Raw genomic sequence first — 23,872 nt, 5'->3', positions numbered from 1 at the left:
CTTCTGCAGGCCCGTTTATGTTGGATAAGTGAGACTCTACTGTACTGTAAATAAATAAATAAATAAATAAATAAGAGAATATCTTTCTTGAGGCCTGTGGAGCTTCAGTCCTACCTATTAGTATCCCAGTATGGAGTTTGTCATTTTATTACACCACTACCCAAATGCATAAGGTTGTGGGTGAACTACAACTCACATCATGCCAGGTTAACCCTGAGAAACTCCATCAGTAGTTTGTGATGTTGGGCAGTTTGCTCTGGATGCATCATTGGTGAGGTGCAGTGTGCTCTCTGGCTGTAGGGTAAACTACAACTCCCACTATGGTGAGTCATTCCCCTCAAACCCCTCCAGTAGGTTGAGCTAGTCATGGGGGCTCTATGTGCCAAGTTTGGTTCAGGTCCATCATGAGTGGAGGTCACAGTTTCTCTGGTTGTAGGTGAACTATAACTCCCAGAAAGGGAGGTCAGTTCCCCCCAAACCCTTCCAGTAATTGTCAGCTCTTGAAAGCTATAGGACTCAAAGCAGGCTCACACCGGCAGTTCCATGGAAACGCTTTATTGAGAACCTTCTTTACAAGATGAAAACGAAGCTAGAACTGATGTATTCCCGCCAAACCCCAAGTATATCCACTTCCTACCTTCCCCCCTCCCCACATTCACACTTATCTGTTATATAGTCCTTTCCCAGGCTTGAAAAACCAGAGCTGGCCATAAGACCCATCCCTGTCCAGATGGCTCTTATCATTTAGATTATCTCCATTGCTCTGGCAAGATGTGGAGATTACAGTTGTTATGAATGCTGGGCTTTCACATCCTGACAATAATCACATTTTGGCATGTCAGGTATGTGTGCCATGTTTGGTCCAGATCCATTGGTGTTTGAGTTCACAATGCTCTCTGGATGTAGGTGAACTACAACTCCCCCAAATCAAGGTGAATTTCCCCCAAAGATCTCCAGTATTTCTTGCTAGTCATGGAGGCTCTGTGTGCCAAGTTTGGTCCAATTCCATCTTTGGTGGAGTTCACAGTGTTCTTAGAATTGCAGGTGAACTATACATCCCAGTACCTACAACTCCAAAATATCCAGACCGATTCCCCTCAAGATCAACCAGTATTCAAATTTAGTCATATCGGGTGTGCATGCCAAGTTTGGTCCAGATCCATCATTGTTTGGGTTCATACTGGGTTCTGGATGTAGGTGAACTACAACTCCTATAAATCCCTCCAGTATTTTTTCTTGGTCATGGGTGTTCTGTGTGCCAAGTTAGTTCCAGGTCCATCATTGGTGGAGTTGAGAGTGCTCTTAGATTTCAGATGAACTATACATCCCAGTCCCTACAACTCCTATAAATCATGGCGAATTCTCCCCAAATCTCTTTTGTATGTTCAGTTGCCAATCAATTCCTTTGTGTGCCATAGAAAAGAATAGGAAAGGGTTATGGGAGAGGCAGTGGGTGGAGTCATGCAAATTCCACACCAATTGAGAGAGTAAGGAACACTGGGATGTCTGTGATGGAGGAAAAACAGAAAATCTAGGAGGAAATTGTCCCCGTATGAAAGCCTTCACTTGGGTATAATAATAATAATAATAATTATTATTATTATTATTATTATTATTATTCCACACGAATGGAGAGAGTAAGAAACACTGGGGTGTCTGTGGTGGAGGAAAAACAGAAAATCTAGGAGGAAATTGTCCCCGTATGAAAGCCTTCACTTGTGTGGGGGGAAGAATGGTATTTGTGGAGAACATTGGAAGGGCTATTGGACATGTTTATGACACTCTCTATAACCTAGAGGGGAGCCATTGATGTTTCCTGAATAGTGGGAGCTATAGCTATTTGTGGAAGTGGAAGCTTGGCTGTGTAAGTGGACACCCCAGCCACACACATACTTTTTTTTTCACTTTTATTACTTGTATAGATAGAGAGAAGATGTGCCTCATGGGGAGAAAAACGAAAGATGACCAGGCTAATTCAGTCCCACAAACATAATTGTGTAGGGACAGATTCAAAGCCAGACTTCAAAGAGCTAAGCGCTCAATCCAATTGACCTAAATCCAATTGCTGGTCCCAACTAGATTAGACCCATTGATTCAGTGAATCTACTCTGTTTGGGATTAGCAGTGGGGTTTATGCCTGGAGACCGCAAAGCACTCCATATGTTGCTGATGTACGCCGATCAACACTTCAAGCACCAACGTTGCCCGATTGACTCCAGATTTGTGCCAAAGTTTTACAACAAAACATGCAACAACCATTTGTCTGTTTTGGGGGGCCATTGTAAAACACGGGAGGCTTGTTGCACTACTTGGAGTGATTAGGTCAAGTCTGGGGTTTGTTTGAAACACGGGAGGCTTGTTGCACTACTTGAAATGATTAGATCAAGGTTGGGATTTGTTTGAAACATGGGAGGCTTGTTGCACTACTTGGAGTGATTAGGACAAGGTTGGGGTTTGTTCGAAACACTGGAGGCTTGTTGAACTACTTGGAGTAATCAGGACAAGGTTGGGGTTTGTTTGAAGCACGGGAGGCTTGTTGCCCTACTTGGAGTGATTAGGTCAAGGCTGGGGTTTGTTCGAAACATAGGAGGCTTGTTGCCCTACTTGGAGTGATTAGGTCAAGGCTAGGGTTTGTTCGAAACATAGGAGGCTTGTTGCACTACTTGGAGTGATTAGGACAAGGTTGGGGTTTGTTCGATACACGGGAGGCTTGTTGCACTACTTGGAGTGATTAGGACAAGGTTGGGGTTTGTTCGAAACACGGGAGGCTTGTTGCACTACCTGGAATGATTAGGTCAAGGCTGGGGTTTGTTCGAAACACGGGAGGCTTGTTGCCCTACTTGGAGTGATTAGGTCAAGGCTGGGGTTTGTTCGAAACATAGGAGGCTTGTTGCACTACTTGGAGTGATTAGGACAAGGTTGGGGTTTGTTCGATACATGGGAGGCTTGTTGCACTACTTGGAGTGATTAGGACAAGGTTGGGATTTGTTCGAAACATGGGAGGCTTGTTGCACTACTTGGAGTGATTAGGACAAGGTTGGGATTTGTTCGAAACACTGGAGGCTTGTTGAACTACTTGGAGTAATTAAGACAAGGTTGGGGTTTGTTTGAAACACGGGAGGCTTGTTGCCCTACTTGGAGTGATTAGGTCAAGGCTGGGGTTTGTTCGAAACATAGGAGGCTTGTTGCACTACTTGGAATGATTAGGTCAAGGCTGGGGTTTGTTCAAAACACGGGAGACTTGTTGCACTACTTGGAATGATTAGGTCAAGGCTGGGGTTTGTTTGAAACACGGGAGGCTTGTTGCACTACTTGGAATGATTAGGTCAAGGCTGGGGTTTGTTCAAAACACGGGAGACTTGTTGCACTACTTGAAATGATTAGGTCAAGGCTGGGGTTTGTTCAAAACACAGGAGGCTTGTTGCACTACTTGGAATGATTAGGTCAAGGCTGGGGTTTGTTTGAAACACGGGAGGCTTGTTGCACTACTTGGAGCGAGTAGATCAAGGTTGGGGTTTGTTTGAAACACGGGAGGCTTGTTGCACTACTTGGAGTGATTAGGACAAGGCTGGGGTTTGTTCGAAACACGGGAGCCTTGTTGCACTACTTGGAATGATTAGGTCAAGGCTGGGGTTTGTTTGAAGCACGGGAAGCTTTTTGCCCTACTTGGATTGATTAGGTCAAGTCTGGGGTTTGTTCGAAACACAGGAGGTTTGTTGCACTATGTGGAATGATTAGGTCAAGGCTGGGGTTTGTTCGATGCACGGGAGGCTTGTTGCACTACTTGGAGTAATTAGGACAAGGTTGAGGTTTATTCGAAATATGGGAGGCTTGTTGCACTACTTGGAGTGATTAGGACAAGGTTGGGGTTTGTTCGAAACATGAGAGGCTTGTTGCACTACTTGGAGTGATTAAGACAAGGCTGAGGTTTGTTCAAAACACGGGAGGCTTGTTGCACTACTTGGAATGATTAGGACAAGGCTGGGGTTTGTTCAAAACACGGGAGGTTTGTTGCACTACCTGGAATGATTAGGTCAAGGCTGGGGTTTGTTCGAAACACGGGAGCCTTGTTGCACTACTTGGAGTGATTAGGACAAGGTTGGGGTTTGTTTGAAACCCTTGCAATTCCCGTTTCTTGTTTTTGGATGTATCACTTTGTTGCAAAAACAACGGAGTGTATTTCAAGAAAGCTCACCTCGTCATAAGTTTGTGAGCGCTGTGTATATTACACAGGATCTCGGCACATGCCGGCAAGTTTTCGAAGTTCGTCTCGCAAGAACCGAATGGAAGGAAATCCCCACCCCTCCATCTGTTCCCAAAATGTGGGTCACTAAGTATGTCATTACCCTCCTGCTCGTGCCAGTCCGTGTTCCAGGCGCCCACACACCGCCTCTCTGTCCGCAGCCGTGAAGCAACGGAGTCTCAAGGTGACCCCGGCTCAGAGGTGGGAATCCCTGGGCACACGTTCTCCCCATCCATCACCTGGTGTTGCGCGCTGGGGACCAGAGCATCTTATGCAAATCGCCTCGCCTGCAGCCCTGCAGTGGGGTCATTCAAGGACAGGCACATTTCCGATCTGCTTTAAGGTGTGATTGGAACAGATGGCCCGAGTGGGGAGGTGGGGATTTGAGAGCTTTTCTTGCTACAGCCCAAGGGCTTGTGGGTTTCAGAGTACTACCAGAACTCTCCCAGAGGGTTTACAAGTAAACACTCTCCTCGTATGTCTTTCATTTTTTTAACACCGGCTTCTTAACTCACATGTGCCGAGTTGTTTCAAGGTATGGATTCTTTCTATGTATGATTGTGTAAACCAGATAGTGAAGGAAGCTGATAGGATAGAAATCAAGTCATTTGAAAAGAGTTATTTGGATCTGGTGAGCCAAAGTTGACCCTATCTCGGGGTTTTCTAGAGCTTAGAGTGTGTGGCTTGCTCAGAAAATTTTCAAAGTCAATGGAGGATTTGAACACGGGTTTCCAGAATCAAACACTAGGCCAACGATGGGCAAGCTTTTGCGTTTGGTTTGCCAAAATTCACAAAAAAAAACCTAGCATGACTTGGGTGGTGTGTCACTTGGAGAATAAAACCATAATTTCGCAATATGTATAGTTTAAATAACAAAAATATATAATTGTAATATATAACTGTACTAGCTGTGCCCGGCCACGCGTTGCTGTGGCGAAGTATGGTGGTATGGGAAATAAAGTATTGAGGAATTGGTGGTAGTTAAGGTAAAGGGTAAAGGTTTTACCTTACCCTCACCACTTACACAGTACACAAACAGCCAAATGCATACTAAACATAAAGACAACCATACAAGATTCATTTCAATGCCATCACTACCTCAACAAGTTCTCATCAACACCACCAGACAATGCCACAGCAACATGTGGCCGGGCACAGCTAGTAAGATTATAAATGGGTTATATAGCTGTGGGCAAGGGCCTTGAGTCTACACTGCCATCTAATCCAGTTAAAATCAGATAATCTTTATAGGCAGTGTGGAAGAGGCCTAAGTGATGCCTAACTCTGCCTGTCCCCTGGGCTGAGTGGGTTGCTAGGAGACCAAGTGGGCGGAGCTTAGCCTTCTAACTGGCAGCAATTGGATAAAAACAATTATTCCTCTCCCTCTAATTAGGACTTTATTTTTCTTTTCTTTTTGTTGTATGAACGTAGAGGCACGGATGAGGGGTTGTGCTGCCAAGTTTAGTGTTTCTGGGATGTGCAATTTTGTTGTTTTGTCCTAGGCCGAAATTTCATTACCCTTTTATATATATAGATTTAATAAATCAAAACTATTTACTACCATTATTTCCATGTACAACAATCTATGGTATCTCTTGCAGTTTCCACGCTGATTTTTCTCTATTCTAGTTTCAATGTAGTCATGAATAATGAATAATATAATAATAACATAATAGTAATAATATGATAATATAACTACAATAATAGAATAATAATAGAATGATATTATATATATATATATATATATATATATACACACACACATACACACACACACACACACACACACACACATACAGTAGAGTCTCACTTATCCAACATAAACAGGCTGGCAAAACGTTGGATAAGCGAATATGTTGGATAATAAAGTGGGATTAAGGAAAAGCCTATTAAACATCAAATTAGGTTATGGTTTTACAAATTAAGCACCAAAACATCATGTTATACAACAAATTTGACAAAAAAAAGTAATCAATACGCAGTAATGCTATGTAGTCATTACTGTATTTACTAATTTAGCATCGAAATATCACAATATATTGAAAACATTGACTACAAAAATGTGTTGGATAATCCAGAACGTTGGATAAGTGAGTGTTGGATAAGTAAGACTCTACTGTATGTGCCCCTGGTGGCACAGTGCATCAAAGCGCTGAGCTGCTGAACTTGTGGACCAAAAGGTCCCAGGTTCAAATCGTGGGAGCGGAATGAGCTTACGCTGTTAGCCCCAGCTCCTGCCAACCTAGCAGTTTGAAAACATGCCAATGTGAGTAGATCAATAGGTATCGCTCCGGCGTGAAGGTAACGGCGCTCCATGCAATCATGCCAGCCACATGACCTTGGAGGTGTCTATGGACAACGCCGGCTCTTCGGCTTAGAAATGGAGATGAGCACCAACCCCCAGAGTCGGACACGACTGGACTTAACGTCAGGGGAAACCTTTACCTTTACTAAAGGAAATCAAGCCAGAAATTCTCCCTAGAAGCCAAGGTGATTAAATTGAGACTATATATGTGTTGTTGAAGGCTTTCATGGCCGGAATTGCTGGGTTGCTGTGAGTTTTCCGGGCTGTATGGCCAGGTTCCAGAAGCATTCTCTCCTGACGTTTCACCCACATCTATGGCAGGCATCCGCAGAGCTTGTGAGGTGTGTTGGAAACTAGACAAGTGAGGTTTATATATCTGTGGAATGACGTCCAGGGTGGGAGAAGGAACTCTTGCCTTGTGAATGTTGCAATTGGCCAACTTGTTAGCATTGAATAGCCTTGCAGCTTCAAAGCCTGGCTGCTTCCTGCCTGGGGGAATCCTTTGTTGGGAACTGTTAAATGGCCCTGATTGTTTCCCAACCTTCAGGTGTGGAGGAAAACCTGAATTTGCTTCCACACATACATCTCAATTAAAAAAAAAGAACCAAAATATTGAAACAGATGTTTACTCTCTGTTTACGCATCTTTTGGACAAGTAAGCGAGCCGAACTGAGTAGCACAGTCTGTCTCCCTTGGCAGGGAATGAGAAAAGCGCTTCCTTTTTTTTCGTGGTTGAAGCGATCCAATAATTTCATAAACGTTAATAAAGAGAGTGGCTTTGGAAAGCCTGGCTTTCCAAGGAGGAGTGAGGCATGTTCAGGGGAGGAAATCCAGGCACAATCCCACTTTTTCTGGTGACCAAATGCATTGGGTTCTTTTTAAGTTTTTAAGAAGGGTAGACCCACCAGCATCTCAATTGGCATTTTGCTCTTCCAGAGAGTTTGACCCAGGGGTCCCCAAACTAAGGCCCGTGGGCCAGATGCGGCCCTCCAAGGTCATTGACCTGGCCCCTGCCCTAAACTTTGGACTTAGGGTTGACCTAAGTCTACCTGATCTTTGGATGTCTCTTTGCTTACTTATGGCCTTATGAGATTGTCTAGATTGTCTTTGAAGGTCTCTTTGCTTAGCTACGGCCTTATGAGACCATCTAGATGGCTTTTGGAGGTCCCTTTCCTTACCTATGGTCCTAGGAGACCGTCTAGATGGTCTTTGAGGGTCCCTTTCCTTATCTATGGTCTTCTGATGGCCTGATGAGATCATCTAGATCAGGGTTCCTCAAACTTTTAAAGCAGAGGGCCGGTCCACAATCCTTCGGACTGTTGAAGGGCCAAATTATCATTTGAAAAAAAAAATCCAACAAATTCCTATGCACACTGCAAATGTCTTATTTGTAATGCAAAACAACGACAACAACAATGAAAGAACAATACAATATTTAAAAATGAAAACAATTTTAACCAACATAAGCCTATCAGGATTTCAATGGGAAGTGTGGGCCTGCTTCTAGCCAACGAGATAGTCAAGTGAATTAGGATTGTTGTTCTTGTGTGCCTTCAAGTAATTTCAGACTTTGGGCGAGCCCAAGTCTAAAATTAATTATTTATTTACTGCATTTATTTACTACATTTATATCCCACCCTTCTCACCCAGAAGGGGACTCAGAGCAGCTGTATGTAATTTATTATATTATTAGCATAGCACAATATTAGCATTATATATTACTATATTGAACTATACCAACATACTATTATATAATACGTAATATATAACATATAATTAATATTATTATATGGTATTATTATTAGTATTATATTGTATAACATAATATTATTATCAATATTATATGTATATACAATATATTATATTATTAAAACTGATATAAAAATATTATATTATAAAACTGAGGGCAGGGCCAGGTAAATGACCTTAGAGGGCCCCCGGGCCTTAGTTTGGGGACTCCTGGTCTAGATGGTCTTTGAAGGTCTCTTTGCTTAGCTACAGCCTTATGGGACCATCAAGATGGCTTTTGGAGGTCACTTTCCTTACGTATGGTCCTATGAGACCGTCTAGATGGCCTTTGAGAGTCCCTTTCCTTACCTATGGTTTTATGATCATCTAGATGGTCTTTGAAGGTTTCTTTGCTTAGCTACGGCCTTATGAGACCTTCCAGATGGCTTTTGGAGGTCACTTTCCTTACTTATGGTCCTATGAGACCATCTAGATGGCCTTTGGGGGTCCTTTTCCTTACCTATGGTCTTATGAGACCATCTAGATGGTCTTTGAGGTCCCTTTCCTTATCTATGGTCTTCTGATGGCCTGATGAGACCATCTAGATGGCCTTTGAGGGTCCCTTTCCTTACCTATGGTCTTATGAGACCATCTAGATGGTCTTTGGAGGTCTCTTTGCTTACCTATGGTCTTATGAGATCGTCTAGATCAGTGGTCACCAAACTAAGGCCCGTGGGCCGGATGCGGTCATTGACCTGGCCTCTGTCCTAAACTTAGGGTTGACTTAAGTCTACCTGGTCTTTGGAGGTCTCTTTGCTTACTTATGGCCTTATGAGATCATCTATATGGTCTTTGGAGGTCTCTTTGCTTACTTATGGCCTTATGAGATCATCAAGATGGTCTTTGAGGGTCCCTTTCCTTATCTATGGTCTTCTGATGGCCTGATGAGACCATCTAGATGGCCTTTGAGGGTCCCTTTCCTTACCGATGGTCTTATGAGACCATCTAGATGGCTTTTGGAGGTCACTTTCCTTACCTATGGTCCTATGAGACCATCTAGATGGCCTTTGAGGGTCCCTTTCCTTATACATGGTCTTCTGATGGCCTGATGAGATCATCTAGATGGCCTTTGAGGGTCCCTTTCCTTACCTATGGTCTTATGAGACCATCTAGATGGTCTTTGGAGGTCTCTTTGCTTACCTATGGTCTTATGAGATCGTCTAGATCAGTGGTCACCAAACTAAGGTCCGTGGGCCGGATGCGGTCATTGACCTGGCCTCTGTCCTAAACTTAGGGTTGACCTAAGTCTACCTGGTCTTTGGAGGTCTCTTTGCTTACTTATGGCCTTATGAGATCATCTAGATGGTCTTTGGAGGTCTCTTTGCTTACTTATGGCCTTATGAGATCATCTATATGGTCTTTGGAGGTCTCTTTGCTTACTTATGGCCTTATGAGATCATCTAGATGGTCTTTGAGGTCCCTTTCCTTATCTATGGTCTTCTGATGGCCTGATGAGACCATCTAGATGGCCTTTGAGGGTCCCTTTCCTTACCGATGGTCTTATGAGACCATCTAGATGGCTTTTGGAGGTCACTTTCCTTACCTATGGTCCTATGAGACCATCTAGATGGCCTTTGAGGGTCCCTTTCCTTATACATGGTCTTCTGATGGCCTGATGAGATCATCTAGATGGCCTTTGAGGGTCCCTTTCCTTACCTATGGTCTTATGAGACCATCTAGATGGTCTTTGGAGGTCTCTTTGCTTACCTATGGTCTTATGAGATCGTCTAGATCAGTGGTCACCAAACTAAGGTCCGTGGGCCGGATGCGGTCATTGACCTGGCCTCTGTCCTAAACTTAGGGTTGACCTAAGTCTACCTGGTCTTTGGAGGTCTCTTTGCTTACTTATGGCCTTATGAGATCATCTATATGGTCTTTGGAGGTCTCTTTGCTTACTTATGGCCTTATGAGATCATCTATATGGTCTTTGGAGGTCTCTTTGCTTACTTATGGCCTTATGAGATCATCTAGATGGTCTTTGAGGTCCCTTTCCTTATCTATGGTCTTCTGATGGCCTGATGAGACCATCTAGATGGCCTTTGAGGGTCCCTTTCCTTACCGATGGTCTTATGAGACCATCTAGATGGCTTTTGGAGGTCACTTTCCTTACCTATGGTCCTATGAGACCATCTAGATGGCCTTTGAGGGTCCCTTTCCTTATACATGGTCTTCTGATGGCCTGATGAGATCATCTAGATGGCCTTTGAGGGTCCCTTTCCTTACCTATGGTCTTATGAGACCATCTAGATGGTCTTTGGAGGTCTCTTTGCTTACCTATGGTCTTATGAGATCGTCTAGATTAGTGGTCACCAAACCAAGGTCCGTGGGCCGGATGCGGTCATTGACCTGGCCTCTGTCCTAAACTTAGGGTTGACCTAAGTCTACCTGGTCTTTGGAGGTCTCTTTGCTTACCTATGGCCTTATGAGATCATCTAGATGGCTTTTGGGGGTCACTTTCCTTACCTATGGTCCTATGAGACCATCTAAATGGTCTTTGAGGGTCCCTTTCCTTATCTATGGTCTTCTGATGGCCTGATGAGACCATCTAGATGGCCTTTGAGGGTCCCTTTCCTTACCGATGGTCTTATGAGACCATCTAGACGGTCTTTGGAGGCCTCTTTACTTACCTATGGTCTTATCAGATCGTCTGCAGCAGAGGTCCCCAAACTAAGGCCCTCCAAGGCCATTGACCTGGCCTCTGTCCTAAACTTTAGACTCAGGGTTGACCTAAGTCTGAAATGACTTGAAGGCACACAACAACAACAATCCTAATTTTGGACTATTTCATTTTGGACTGTGAATCAGCCCTCCTCTTAAAAAGTTTGAGGACCCCACGACAACATTGGAGAAGGCAAACTGAGCCTCACTGAGCTATGGGACGATAATCAGAGCTTGGTTAGTTTTGAGGAAAAGAGTTTTCTAAAGGCAAATGAAATGCTAGCTCAAGACTTTTGTGGCGTTTGGCACCGTCAGGGCAACCAATTAATGTGGAGAGGAGTTTTTCAGGCCCTCATTAAAACGGAGCTGGTCTTAGAGGTCTTTCCAGAGTCCCATTTCCCCCAAAGCACTGGGAAATTGCCTGTTTGTTTGCCTGCAGTAACTGGGCTCTTTAACAAGCCTCGAAGGGCTTCTCTTTGCCTCCTGGGCCTCCGCTTTTAATCGGCCCGTTTAGCTTCGGCGCCAACGCATCCCTCGGGCGGGTTGCTTCTCGGCCACAGTTGCCAACTTCTTCTCCGGGGATTGTGGGCTTGAAGTTAGCGGTTTCTGGCCTGGCAGCCGGTGAGCAGAAAAGTGTGACCCAGCTTGAGATCTAGGGATCCTTCCCATTTTGGTATTTCCCTCCAGGACTATCTTAGAAAAGAAACCCAGGATGCCACTTGACAGATTCATCCCTCTGGCTCACTATAGTCGGCCCTTTGCGGGTTCAACTTTTGCATTTGCTCTTTCTAGGGATCTCTCAGTCCTCCCGTGTGTATCTTAGTGGTCAACATTTGCAGTGCGTTGACCATCGAGTTGCACTGGAGGACCTACAGATTCCCAGAAACAACGCTTTTGCTTTTTGGAATCTGTCAGTCCTCTAGTGCAGTTTTATAGTCAATTTCCAGAAGTTTTGATTTTTCCAAATTACTGTATATAGCGGGTATGAGACTAGTTTTTCAGCCCTTTGGCTTATACTCGGGTGAGGGTCCTGGTTGGCTTATATGTGGGTCAGCTTATACTCAAGAATATATTGCTATTATTACATTTATTATTTTTCTCTATTATTGTTACTACTATTATTTATTTTACTCTATTTTTATTATTTTTATTATTATTAATACATTTATTATTTCACTCTGATCTTATTATTATTGCATTTATTATTTTACCCTATTATTATTACATGTATTATTTTCCTGTATTTATTATTTTATTATGACACAGCAAACAAGATAGATATGCTGGATTTCATATCACAAAATCACAAGATCACAAGTCAAACACTTCCCAAGTGTCTAGGACTGTGTGATGTATGTATTATTATTATTATTATTATTATTATTATTATTATTATTATTACATGTATTATTTTTCTCTATTATTATTGGTATTATTACATGTACAGTAGAGTCTCGCTTATCCAATGTAAACGGGCCAGCAGAACGTTGGATAAGCAAATATGTTGGATAATACGGAGAGATTAAGGAAAAGCCTATTAAACATCAAATTAGGTTATGATTTTACAAATTAAACACCAAAACATTATGTTATACAACAAAATTGACATAAAAAGTAGTTCAATACACAGTAATGCTATGTAGTAATTACTGTATTTAGGAATTTAGCACCAAAATATCACGATGAATTGAAAACATTGACTACAAAAATGTGTTGGATAATCCAGAACGTTGGATAAGCGAATGTTGGATAAGTGAGACTCTACTGTATATATATATGTGTGTGTGTGTGTGTGTGTTATTTTTCTCTATTATTGTTGCTACTACAGTAGAGACTCACTTATCCAAGCCTCGCTCATCCAAGCTTCTGGATTATCCAAGCCATTTTTGTAGTCAATGCTTTCAATATATCATGATATTTTGGTGCTAAATTCATAAATATAGTAATTACAACATCATGTATTGAACTACTTTTTCTGTCAAATTTGTTATTACACATGATGTTTTGGGGGTGTGGCTTAGAGGGGTGGGGGTGGCTCCTGCTCAAGAGGGCGGGGATGAGCCTCTCTTAGTCCAAGATGCACGGCTGGGAGGGAAGGTGGGCGGGGCCACAAAAGGGCGGCAAGGACTGGGATGGGTGGAGTTACGAGCTCTGAGGCAGGGCTGAGCTTCTATCCCTGTCCTGCGGTGCCTGCCAGGACACAGGAGGCGGGGCTAGAGGAGGGGGCGGGGCATCTTCCCAAGTGCCTGACGGGGCTGAACCTCTATACCCCACCCCCGTGTTCTAACAAGCGCCTCAGGAGAGGTATAGAGGCTCAGCCCTGTCTCACACTCTTGGGAAGAGGCCCCGCCCCCGCCCCAGCCCCACCCTTTAGTCCTAAAAGGCCTCTCAGGAGAAGTATAGAGGCTCAGCCCTGTTTCGTGCTCTTGGGAAGAGGCCCCGCCCCTAGCTCCGCCCTTTAGTCCTAAAAGGCCTCTCAGGAGAAGTATAGAGGCTCAGCCCTGTCTCGTGCTCTTGGGAAGAGGCTCCACCCCCACCCCTAGCTCCGCCCTTTAGTCCTAAAAGGCCTCTCAGGAGAAGTATAGAGGCTCAGCCCTGTCTCGTGTTCTTGGGAAGAGGCTCCACCCCCACCCTAGCTCCGCCCTTTAGTCCTAAAAGGCCTCTCAGGAGAGGTATAGAGGCTCAGCCCTGTCTCACACTCTTGGGAAGAGGCCCCGCCCCCGCCCCAGCCCCGCCCTTTAGTCCTAAAAGGCCTCTCAGGAGAGGTATAGAGGCTCAGCCCTGTCTCATGCCTTTGGGAAGAGGCTCCGCCCCCACCCCTAGCTCCGCCCTTTAGCCCTAAAAGGCCTCTCAGGAGAGGTATAGAGGCTCAGCCCTGTCTCACGCTCTTGGGGAGAGGCCCCGCCCCCGCCCCAGCCCCGCCCTTTAGTCCTAAAAGGCCTCTCAGGAGAGGTATAGAGGCTCAGCCCTGTCTCATGCCTTTGGGAAGAGGCTCCGCCCCCACCCCTAGCCCTGCCCTTTAGTCCGAAAAGGCCTCTCAGGAGAAGTATAGAGGCTCAGCCCTGTTTCATGCTCTTGGGAAGAGGCCCCGCCCCTAGCTCCGCCCTTTAGTCCTAAAAGGCCTCTCAGGAGAAGTATAGAGGCTCAGCCCTGTTTCATGCTCTTGGGAAGAGGCCCCTCCCCTAGCTCCGCCCTTTAGTCCTAAAAGGCCTCTCAGGAGAAGTATAGAGGCTCAGCCCTGTCTCATGCTTTTGGGAAGAGGCCCCGCCCCTGCCCCTAGCTCCGCCCTTTAGCCCTAAAAGGCCTCTCAGGAGAGGTATAGAGGCTCAGCCCTGTCTCACGCTCTTGGGGAGAGGCCCCATCACTGCCCCTAGCCCCGCCCTTTAGTCCTAAAAGGCCTCTCAGGAGAAGTATAGAGGCTCAGCCCTGTTTCATGCTCTTGGGAAGAGGCCCCGCCCCTAGCTCCGCCCTTTAGTCCTAAAAGGCCTCTCAAGAGAGGTATAGAGGCTCAGCCCTGTCTCATTCTCTTTGAAAGAGGCCCCGCCCCTAGCTCCGCCCTTTAGTCCTAAAAGGCCTCTCAGGAGAGGTATAGAGGCTCAGCCCTGTCTCACACTCTTGGGAAGAGGCCCCGCCCCCGCCCCAGCCCCGCCCTTTAGTCCTAAAAGGCCTCTCAGGAGAGGTATAGAGGCTCAGCCCTGTCTCATGCCTTTGGGAAGAGGCTCCGCCCCCACCCCTAGCTCCGCCCTTTAGCCCTAAAAGGCCTCTCAGGAGAGGTATAGAGGCTCAGCCCTGTCTCACACTCTTGGGAAGAGGCCCCGCCCCCGCCCCAGCCCCGCCCTTTAGTCCTAAAAGGCCTCTCAGGAGAGGTATAGAGGCTCAGCCCTGTCTCATGCCTTTGGGAAGAGGCTCCGCCCCCACCCCTAGCCCTGCCCTTTAGTCCGAAAAGGCCTCTCAGGAGAAGTATAGAGGCTCAGCCCTGTTTCATGCTCTTGGGAAGAGGCCCCGCCCCTAGCTCCGCCCTTTAGTCCTAAAAGGCCTCTCAGGAGAAGTATAGAGGCTCAGCCCTGTTTCATGCTCTTGGGAAGAGGCCCCTCCCCTAGCTCCGCCCTTTAGTCCTAAAAGGCCTCTCAGGAGAAGTATAGAGGCTCAGCCCTGTCTCATGCTTTTGGGAAGAGGCCCCGCCCCTGCCCCTAGCTCCGCCCTTTAGCCCTAAAAGGCCTCTCAGGAGAGGTATAGAGGCTCAGCCCTGTCTCACGCTCTTGGGGAGAGGCCCCACCACTGCCCCTAGCCCCGCCCTTTAGTCCTAAAAGGCCTCTCAGGAGAAGTATAGAGGCTCAGCCCTGTTTCATGCTCTTGGGAAGAGGCCCCGCCCCTAGCTCCGCCCTTTAGTCCTAAAAGGCCTCTCAAGAGAGGTATAGAGGCTCAGCCCTGTCTCATTCTCTTTGAAAGAGGCCCCGCCCCTAGCTCCGCCCTTTAGTCCTAAAAGGCCTCTCAGGAGAGGTATAGAGGCTCAGCCCTGTCTCACGCTCTTGGGGAGAGGCCCCTCCCCTAGCTCCGCCCTTTAGTCCTAAAAGGCCTCTCAGGAGAAGTATAGAGGCTCAGCCCTGTCTCATGCTTTTGGGAAGAGGCCCCGCCCCCGCCCCTAGCTCCGCCCTTTAGCCCTAAAAGGCCTCTCAGGAGAGGTATAGAGGCTCAGCCCTGTCTCACGCTCTTGGGGAGAGGCCCCACCACTGCCCCTAGCCCCGCCCTTTAGTCCTAAAAGGCCTCTCAGGAGAAGTATAGAGGCTCAGCCCTGTCTCGTGCTCTTGGGAAGAGGCTCCACCCCCACCCCTAGCTCCGCCCTTTAGTCCTAAAAGGCCTCTCAGGAGAGGTATAGAGGCTCAGCCCTGTCTCGTGCTTTTGGGTGGTGGTAGCGCCCACTTTGGGAATCAGTGCTTTAAATGGAGCACACCGCCATCCTTGCCTTTAATACTTTTCTTTCTTCCTCCTCTCTTCCAGCTGCCCTGGGGACATTAGATTTCAGCTTGCTATATGATCAAGAAAACAACGCGCTGCACTGCACTATTAATAAAGCCAAGGTAGGTACCAACTCATTTGCTCTCTGGTTCTTGCTTGTGTGTGTTTTCCCAATATCAACGAAATCTGGAGTTATGAAAACTTGATATAAGATAGAACGTGAAGTCCACCTCTGTATCCTGAACCTGAATGGGACTGAAGTCTCCCAATTCGTTCAGTGACACAAACACAGAGAATCGCTGGATCCCTTCCCTCTCCTCTCTTTGAATTGGCATCCTTTTTGGGCAACCAGCAAAATAAAACTGGGGTGTAGGAAGTTGTTGAAGGGCTGAGCATGTGGTGGTATTCAGTGCCTAACGTTGCACTTACGCAGCCAGAAAAATGGCAGGCGCACTGATGACTGTCGAGGCATGAGTAATTCTCTCCCCGCTTTCTTTAGTTGCGCTCATTTTAATTTGAGTTCCTCTTGCTTCTTCTCCCTTGTGTTTTCCCCCAATACACACACTCTTCAATCTGTGCCTGGAACAAATCCACAGCCTATCTTAGCCACGGGGCTACACAACCCAGTGTCCTCGCAACCAGAGTGGGAGTTGTTGCCCCAGTCTTTGAACGTTGTGGCTTGTTGCCCCTCGTTTCACTCCAAAGGCCTTTGTAGCCAGAATGGCAGATTTGGGGAATATTTGAAAAAGCCCTCATTGGGTTGTTGTGTGTTTTCCGGGCTGTCTGGCCATGTTCCAGAAGCATCCTCTCCTGACGTTTCACCCACATCTGTGGCAGGCATCCTCAGAGGTTGTGAGGTATGGAGAAACAACCCTGTGATCCCAACCATGAAAGCCTTTGACAACACAAAGCCCTCACTGTTTTCTCTTCAATATTTCCTAGTGATGTGGATCATGAGAAATATTCTTTGAAATCACATTTAACAGCCTGCCCCAAAATGAGCTCTCTTCCCTTTTGCCTCCTTGTGTGAGTTGTTTCACGGAACATAATGCCGTTTATACACTGACAAGACAGGTAATTGTACACAGATAGATGTGTGTGTGTATGTGTATAAGGTTCATGGACCCACAACTGTTAAGTGGATGACAAAGAGAAGTTTATATATACCGTGTATACTCGAGTATAAGCCGAGGAACCTAATTTTACCACCAAAAACTGGGAAAACATTGACTCCAGTATAAGCAGAAGGTGGTAAATTTCAGAAATAAAAATACCGTATATACTCGAGTATAAGCCAACCCGAATATAAGCCAAGGCACCTAATTTTACCACCAAAAGACTGGGAAAACATTGACTCCAGTATAAGCCAAGGGTGGTAAATTTCAGAAATAAAAATAGATACAGTAGAGTCTCAATTATCCAACATAAACGGGCCAGCAGAATGTTGGATAAGTGAATATGTTGGATAATAAGGAGGAATTAAGGAAAAGCCTATTAAACATCAAATTAGGTTATGATTTTACAAATTAAGTACCAAAACATCATGTTATACAACAAATTTGACAGAAAAAGTAGTTCAGTACTCAGTAATGCTATGTAGTAATTACTGCATTTACGAATTTAGCACCAAAATATCATGATGTATTGGAAACATTGACTACAAAAATGCATTGGATAATCCAGAACGTTGGATAAACGAGTGTTGGATAAGTGAGACTCTACTGTAAGACTGTCCAACTCTGATCAAATCATGATTCTCATCTTCTTTAATGTAAATGTGCTTATGTATCCTTTTAATAATAATACAGTAAAATAATACATATAGTAATAATAATAATAAATACAGGAAAATAATACATGTAATAATAATAGAGTAAAATAATAAATGCAATAATAATAAGATCAGAGTGAAATAATAAATGTATTAATAATAATAATAAAAATAGAGACAAATAAATGTAATAGTAGCAACAATAATAGAGAAAAATAATAAATGTAACAATACCAATAATAATAGAGAAAAATAATAAATGTAATAATAATAATAATAATAATAATAATAAATTCAGGAAAATAATACAAGTAATAATAAATAGAGTAAAATAGTAAATGAAATAATAATAATAATAATAATAATAATAATAGAGTAAAATAAATGTAATAGTAGCAACAATAATAATAGAGAAAAATTATAAATGTAATAATACCAATAATAATAGAGAAAAATAATAAATGTACCATATATTCTCGAGTATAAAGTGACCCAAATATAAGCCAACCAGGACCCTCACCTGAGTATAAGGCGAGGGGGGCTTTTTCAGTCTTAAAAAAGGGCTGAAAAACTAGGCTTATACTCGGGTATATACAGTGTGTGTGTATATATATATATGTGTGTGTGTGTGTGTGTGTAAAGTTTTTCCCATCTTCAGCATCTTGGAGGCTTGTGCTCAGTTCTGGCCATGGGTGGCGGTGGGAGTGTTGTTGCTCCATCTCCTTGCAAGAGCTTTGTTTGTAAACTTTGATTGAATCGTCAGCATTTTTCCGGCATTTCCTTATGACTGCCTTTTAAACACCTCCCCACTTTTAAGCAGTACCTATTTATCTACTCACATTTTGCTTACGAACCGCTAGGTAGGTGGAAGCTGGGCTAAGGCAGGTAGGCAGAAGATTTACCGCAGCTGGTGGTTTAACCTGTTGTGCTAATACCTGGCCCTACATATCCCGCTTTTTCTTTCCATAAGGTAAAGAGAAAGGTTTTCCTAAGTCTAGTTGTGTCAGACTCTGGGGGTTGGTGCTCATCTCCATTTCTAAGCTCGGGCTGTGGCGCAGGCTGGAGAGCAGCTGCAATGAATCACTGCAATGAATCACTCTGACCAGGAGGTCATGAGTTCGAGGCCCGCTCGGAGCCTATATTTGTCTTGTCTTTGTTCTATGTTAAAAGGCATTGCATGTTTGCCGATATGTGTAATGTGATCCGCCCTGAGTCACTGCAACGAATCACTCTGACCAGGAGGTCATGAGTTCGAGGCCCGCTCGGAGCCTATATTTGTCTTGTCTTTGTTCTATGTTAAAAGCCATTGAATGTTTGCCGACATGTGTAATGTGATCCGCCCTGAGTCTCCTTCGGGGTGAGAAAGAAGGGCGGAATATAAATACAGTAGAGTCTCACTTATCCAAGCTAAACGGGCCAGCAGAAGCTTGGATAAGCGAATATCTTGAATAATAAGGAGGGATTAAGGAAAAGCCTATTAAACATCAAATTAGGTTATGATTTCACAAATTAAGTACCAAAACATTATGTGATACAACAAATTTGACAGAAAAAGTAGTTCAATACGCAGTAATGTTATGTTGTAATTACTGTATTTATGAATTTAGCACCAAAATATCATGATATATTGAAAACATTGACTAAAAAATGGCTTGGATTATCCAGAAGTTTGGATAAGCGAGGCTTGGGTAAGTGAGACTCTACTGCAGGGGTCCCCAAACTTTTTAATCCGAGGGCCGGTCCACAATCCTTCAGACTGTTGAGGGGCCGGATTATCATTTGAAAAAAAAAATACAAACAAATTCCAATGCACACTGCACATGTCTTATTTGTAGTGCAAAAACAACAACAAGAAGAACAATGAAAGAACAATACAATATTTAGAAATAAAAACAATTTTAACCCAACATACGTTTATCAGGATTTCAATGGGAAGTGTGCTTCTGCTTCTGGCCAATGAGATAGTCAAGTTAATTAGGGTTGTTGTTGTTGTTGTTGTTGTTGTGTGCCTTCAAGTCATTTCAGACTTTGGGCGAGCCTAAGTCTAAAATGTATTTATTATTATTATTTATTTATTTACTGCATTTATTTACTACATTTGTATCACACCCTTCTCACCCCAAAGGGGACTCAGAGTGGCTTACAAATTATATGTACATACAATATATTATATTATTAGCATAGCACAATATTAGCATTATATATTACTATATTGAACTATACCACTATACTGTAATATTATTAGTAATATTATATGTAATATAGAATATATAATTAATATTATTATATGGTATTATTAGTGTTATATTGTATTATATTATAATATTATTATCAATATTATATGTACATACAATATATTATATTATAAAACTGAGGGCGGGGGCCAGGTAAATGACCTCGGAGGGCCGCATCTGGCCCCCGGGCCTTAGTTTGGGGACCCCTGCTCTACTGTACTGTAAATAAATAATAAATAAATAAGCCGAAGAGACGGTGTTGTCCGCAGACACCACCTAGATCGTGTGGACTGCATGGAGCACCATTACCCGCCGGAGTGGTACCTATTGATCTACTCACATTTGCATGTTGTCGAACTGTTAGGTTGGCAGAAGCTGGGGCTAACAGCAGAAGCTCACCCTTGCTCCCGAATTTTCGGTCCGCAAGTTCAGCAGCTCAGTGGTTTAACCCACTGCGCCATAAGGAGACTCAAAGTGGTTAAAATTAAAAGCATTGCCCAAGTGCACATTTTTCTTAGCCTTTGTGGACTGCAACTCCCTAAATGTCCCAGCTGGGAGTTGCAGTCCAAAAATCCCAACCCCAAAACCGTAACTCTTCCTTCCCTGCCCCCTCTCCATTGCGTTATTATATTCTAATCTCTCGCCGTCTCCAGAGATGATTTCCTGTCGAACATGATTCCCATCGTGGCTAATCCCTTCTCCCTCCCTCCTCCGGGCCTTGGAAATGACTGATCCGCCTTATCATCGTCTCGCTATCAAACGATGCCTGATTCATATCCCTTTTTGATCCTCCGCACCTGTTGCTTTTGATGTTAAATACAGAATCCACTCTGGTGTTTACCGCTCTCTGCGGAAAGGCTAAACGCTCCAAAGGAGAGCGGGAAATCGCAAAAAGGCTTTTCTTCCTCTCCCCGTGCCCTCCGCCCACTGCCTTGCCTTACATTCGGAGAAACCTGACATTAAGAAAATCCTTAAGGTTCTAAAAAAGGGGAAAAACACGAGTCGAGTCGCCCTGGGGAGATGGGGCGGGATACAAGAAGAAAGTTATATTATTATTATTATTATTATTATTATTATTATTATTATTATTATTATTATTATTATTATTATTTTATTATGACACAGCAAACAAGATAGATATGCTGGATTTCGTATCACAAAATCACAAGTCGGACACTTCCCAAGTGTCTAGGACTGTGTGATGTATATTCGGATATTATTATTATTATTATTTTATTATGACACAGCAAACAAGATAGATATGCTGGATTTTGTATCACAAAATCACAAGTCGAACACTTCCCAAGTGTCTAGGACTGTGTGATATTATTATTATTATTATTATTATTATTATTATTATTTTATTATGACACAGCAAACAAGATAGATATGCTGGATTTCATATCACAAAATCACAAGTCAAACACTTCCCAAGTGTGTAGGACTGTGTGATGTATTTTCGGATATTATTATTATTATTATTATTATTATTATTTTATTATGACACAGCAAACAAGATAGATATGCTGGATTTCGTATCACAAAATCAGAAGTTGGACACTTCCCAAGTTGTTGTTGTTGTTGTTGTTGTTATTATTATTATTATAATATGATACAGGAAACAAGATAGATATGCTGGATTTTGTATCACCAAATCACAAGTCGAACACTTCCCAAGTTGTTGTTGTTGTTGTTATTGTATGATACAGCAAACAAGATAGACATGATGGATTTTGTATCACAAAATCACAAGTCAAACACTTCCCAAGTTGTTGTTGTTATTATTATTATTATTATTATTATTATTATTATTATTATTATTATTATTATTATATGACACAGGAAACAAGATAGATATGCTGGATTTTGTATCACAAAATCACAAGCCGAACACTTCCCAAGTTGTTGTTGTTGTTGTTGTTGTTATTTTATGACACAGGAAACAAGATAGATATGCTGGATTTTGTATCACAAAATCACAAGCCGAACACTTCCCAAGTTGTTGTTGTTGTTGCTATTATTATTATTATTATTATTATTATTATTATTATTATTATTATTTTATGACACAGCAAACAAGATAGATATGCTGGATTTTGTATCGCAAAATCACAAGTCGAACACTTCCCAAGTTGTTGTTGTTGTTGCTATTATTATTATTATTATCATTATTATTATTATTATTGTATGACACAGCAAACAAGATAGATATGCTGGATTTTGTATCACAAAATCACAAGTCGAACACTTCCCAAGTTGTTGTTGTTGTTGTTGTTGTTTTTATTATCTGGATGAAATCTGTTCAGCAGTATTATTATTATTATTATTATTATTATTATTATTATTATTGATACGACATTGTATGACACAGTAAACAAGAAAGATATGCTGGATTTTGTATCACAAAATCACAAGTCGAACACTTCCCAAGTTGTTGTTGTTGTTGTTATTATTATTATTATTTATCTGGATGAAATATGTTCAGCATCCCGTCCTTCTCAGTTTGCAACTTCCAGCTCCCTCCTTTTTTAGAGAGCATTAAGCTGCAAAACTTGCTGATCAGAAGGTCAGTGGTTCGAATCTGCAGATGGGGTGAGCTCCCGTTGTTAGCCCCAGTTTCTGCCAACCTAGCAGTTCGACAACATGCAAATGTGAGTAGATCAATAGGTACCGCTTTGGGCTGGAAGATAACGGCACTCCATGCAGTCAGGCCAACGCCATAACCTAGGAGGTGTCTACGGACAACGCTGGCTCTTCAGCCGGGCCGTGGCGCGGCTGGTTAGTCGCCAGCTGCAATAAATCACTACTGACTGAGAGGTTATGAGTTCAAAACTAGCCCAGGTTGGATTGATTGAGTGCCCAACCATTAAAGAGTCTAGATTTGCCCGTGGTTTCTGTTATTTGATGTTGTTTTATGTTTATTATTGTACTTGCCTGGGCATTGGCCCCATGTAAGCCACCTCGAGTTCCCAGGGGAGATGGAGGTGGGGTATAAAAATAAAATAATAATAATAATAATAATAATAATAATAATAATAATAATTAGCTTGTTGTTTACCTAAGCAACCCGAAAAACAGTTGCATCTGTCAATTAGGAAAATTTAGGGACCGCTTATGCGTGGAGGCTAATTTAACTAATTTATGACACCATAAAAATATCCAGCAGTGAGGAGTGTGGAATAATGAGGAAGTACTCCATCAAGGACTCGGTGTCACAGTAGATGATGAAGCCACAGCTCCCCCTGTGGCCAGAATCAAGCAAATTTAGGTACCACTTTATGCGGGGAGGCTAATTTAACTAATTTATGACACCATAAAAATATCCAGCAGTGCGGCGTGCGGAAGAATGAGGAAGTACTCCATCAAGGACTGGGTCTCACAGTGGATGATGAAGCCACAGCTCCCCCTGTGGCCAGAATCAAGCAAATTTGGCTACCGCTTTATGCGGGGAGGCTAATTTAACTAATTTACGTCACCATAAAAATATCCGGCAGTGCGGCGTGCGGTAGAATGAGGAAGTACTCCGTCAAGGACTCGGTGTCACAGTGGATGATGAAGCCACAGCTCCCCCTGTGGCCAGAATCAAGCAAATTTAGGTACCGCTTTATGCAGGGAGGCTAATTTAACTAATTTACGACACCATAAAAATATCCGGCAGTGCGGCGTGTGGTAGAATGAGGAAGTACTCCGTCAAGGACTCGGTGTCACAGTGGATGATGAAGCCACAGCTCTCCCTGTGGCCAGAATCAAGCAAATTTGGCTACCGCTTTATGCGGGGAGGCTAATTTAACTAATTTACGTCACCATAAAAATATCCGGCAGTGCGGCGTATGGTAGAATGAGAAAGTACTCCGTCAAGGACTCGGTGTCACAGTGGATGATGAAGCCACAGCTCTCCCTGTGGCCAGAATCAAGCA

The 23,872-nt window shown here is 43.4% G+C and overlaps 1 protein-coding gene across 3 annotated transcripts in view; it reads left to right on the top strand.

Annotated features, from left to right (window-relative positions):
- doc2b (double C2 domain beta) overlaps positions 1-23,872 on the top strand; it is a 153,294-nt gene that overhangs the window by 29,303 nt on the left and 100,119 nt on the right. For all 3 annotated transcript variants that reach the window (XM_062958948.1, XM_062958947.1, XM_062958949.1), the window contains one exon: positions 15,993-16,072. In XM_062958948.1, the coding sequence (XP_062815018.1) occupies positions 15,993-16,072 (80 nt within the window). The remainder of the gene's footprint in view (positions 1-15,992; positions 16,073-23,872) is intronic.

The sequence above is a fragment of the Anolis carolinensis genome, unplaced genomic scaffold (genome assembly GCF_035594765.1).
Source record: "Anolis carolinensis isolate JA03-04 unplaced genomic scaffold, rAnoCar3.1.pri scaffold_7, whole genome shotgun sequence".
NCBI classification, from domain to species: domain Eukaryota; kingdom Metazoa; phylum Chordata; class Lepidosauria; order Squamata; family Dactyloidae; genus Anolis; species Anolis carolinensis.
The sequence above is the reverse complement of the archived record's forward strand: the minus strand, read 5'-3'. Positions and strand labels throughout refer to the sequence as shown.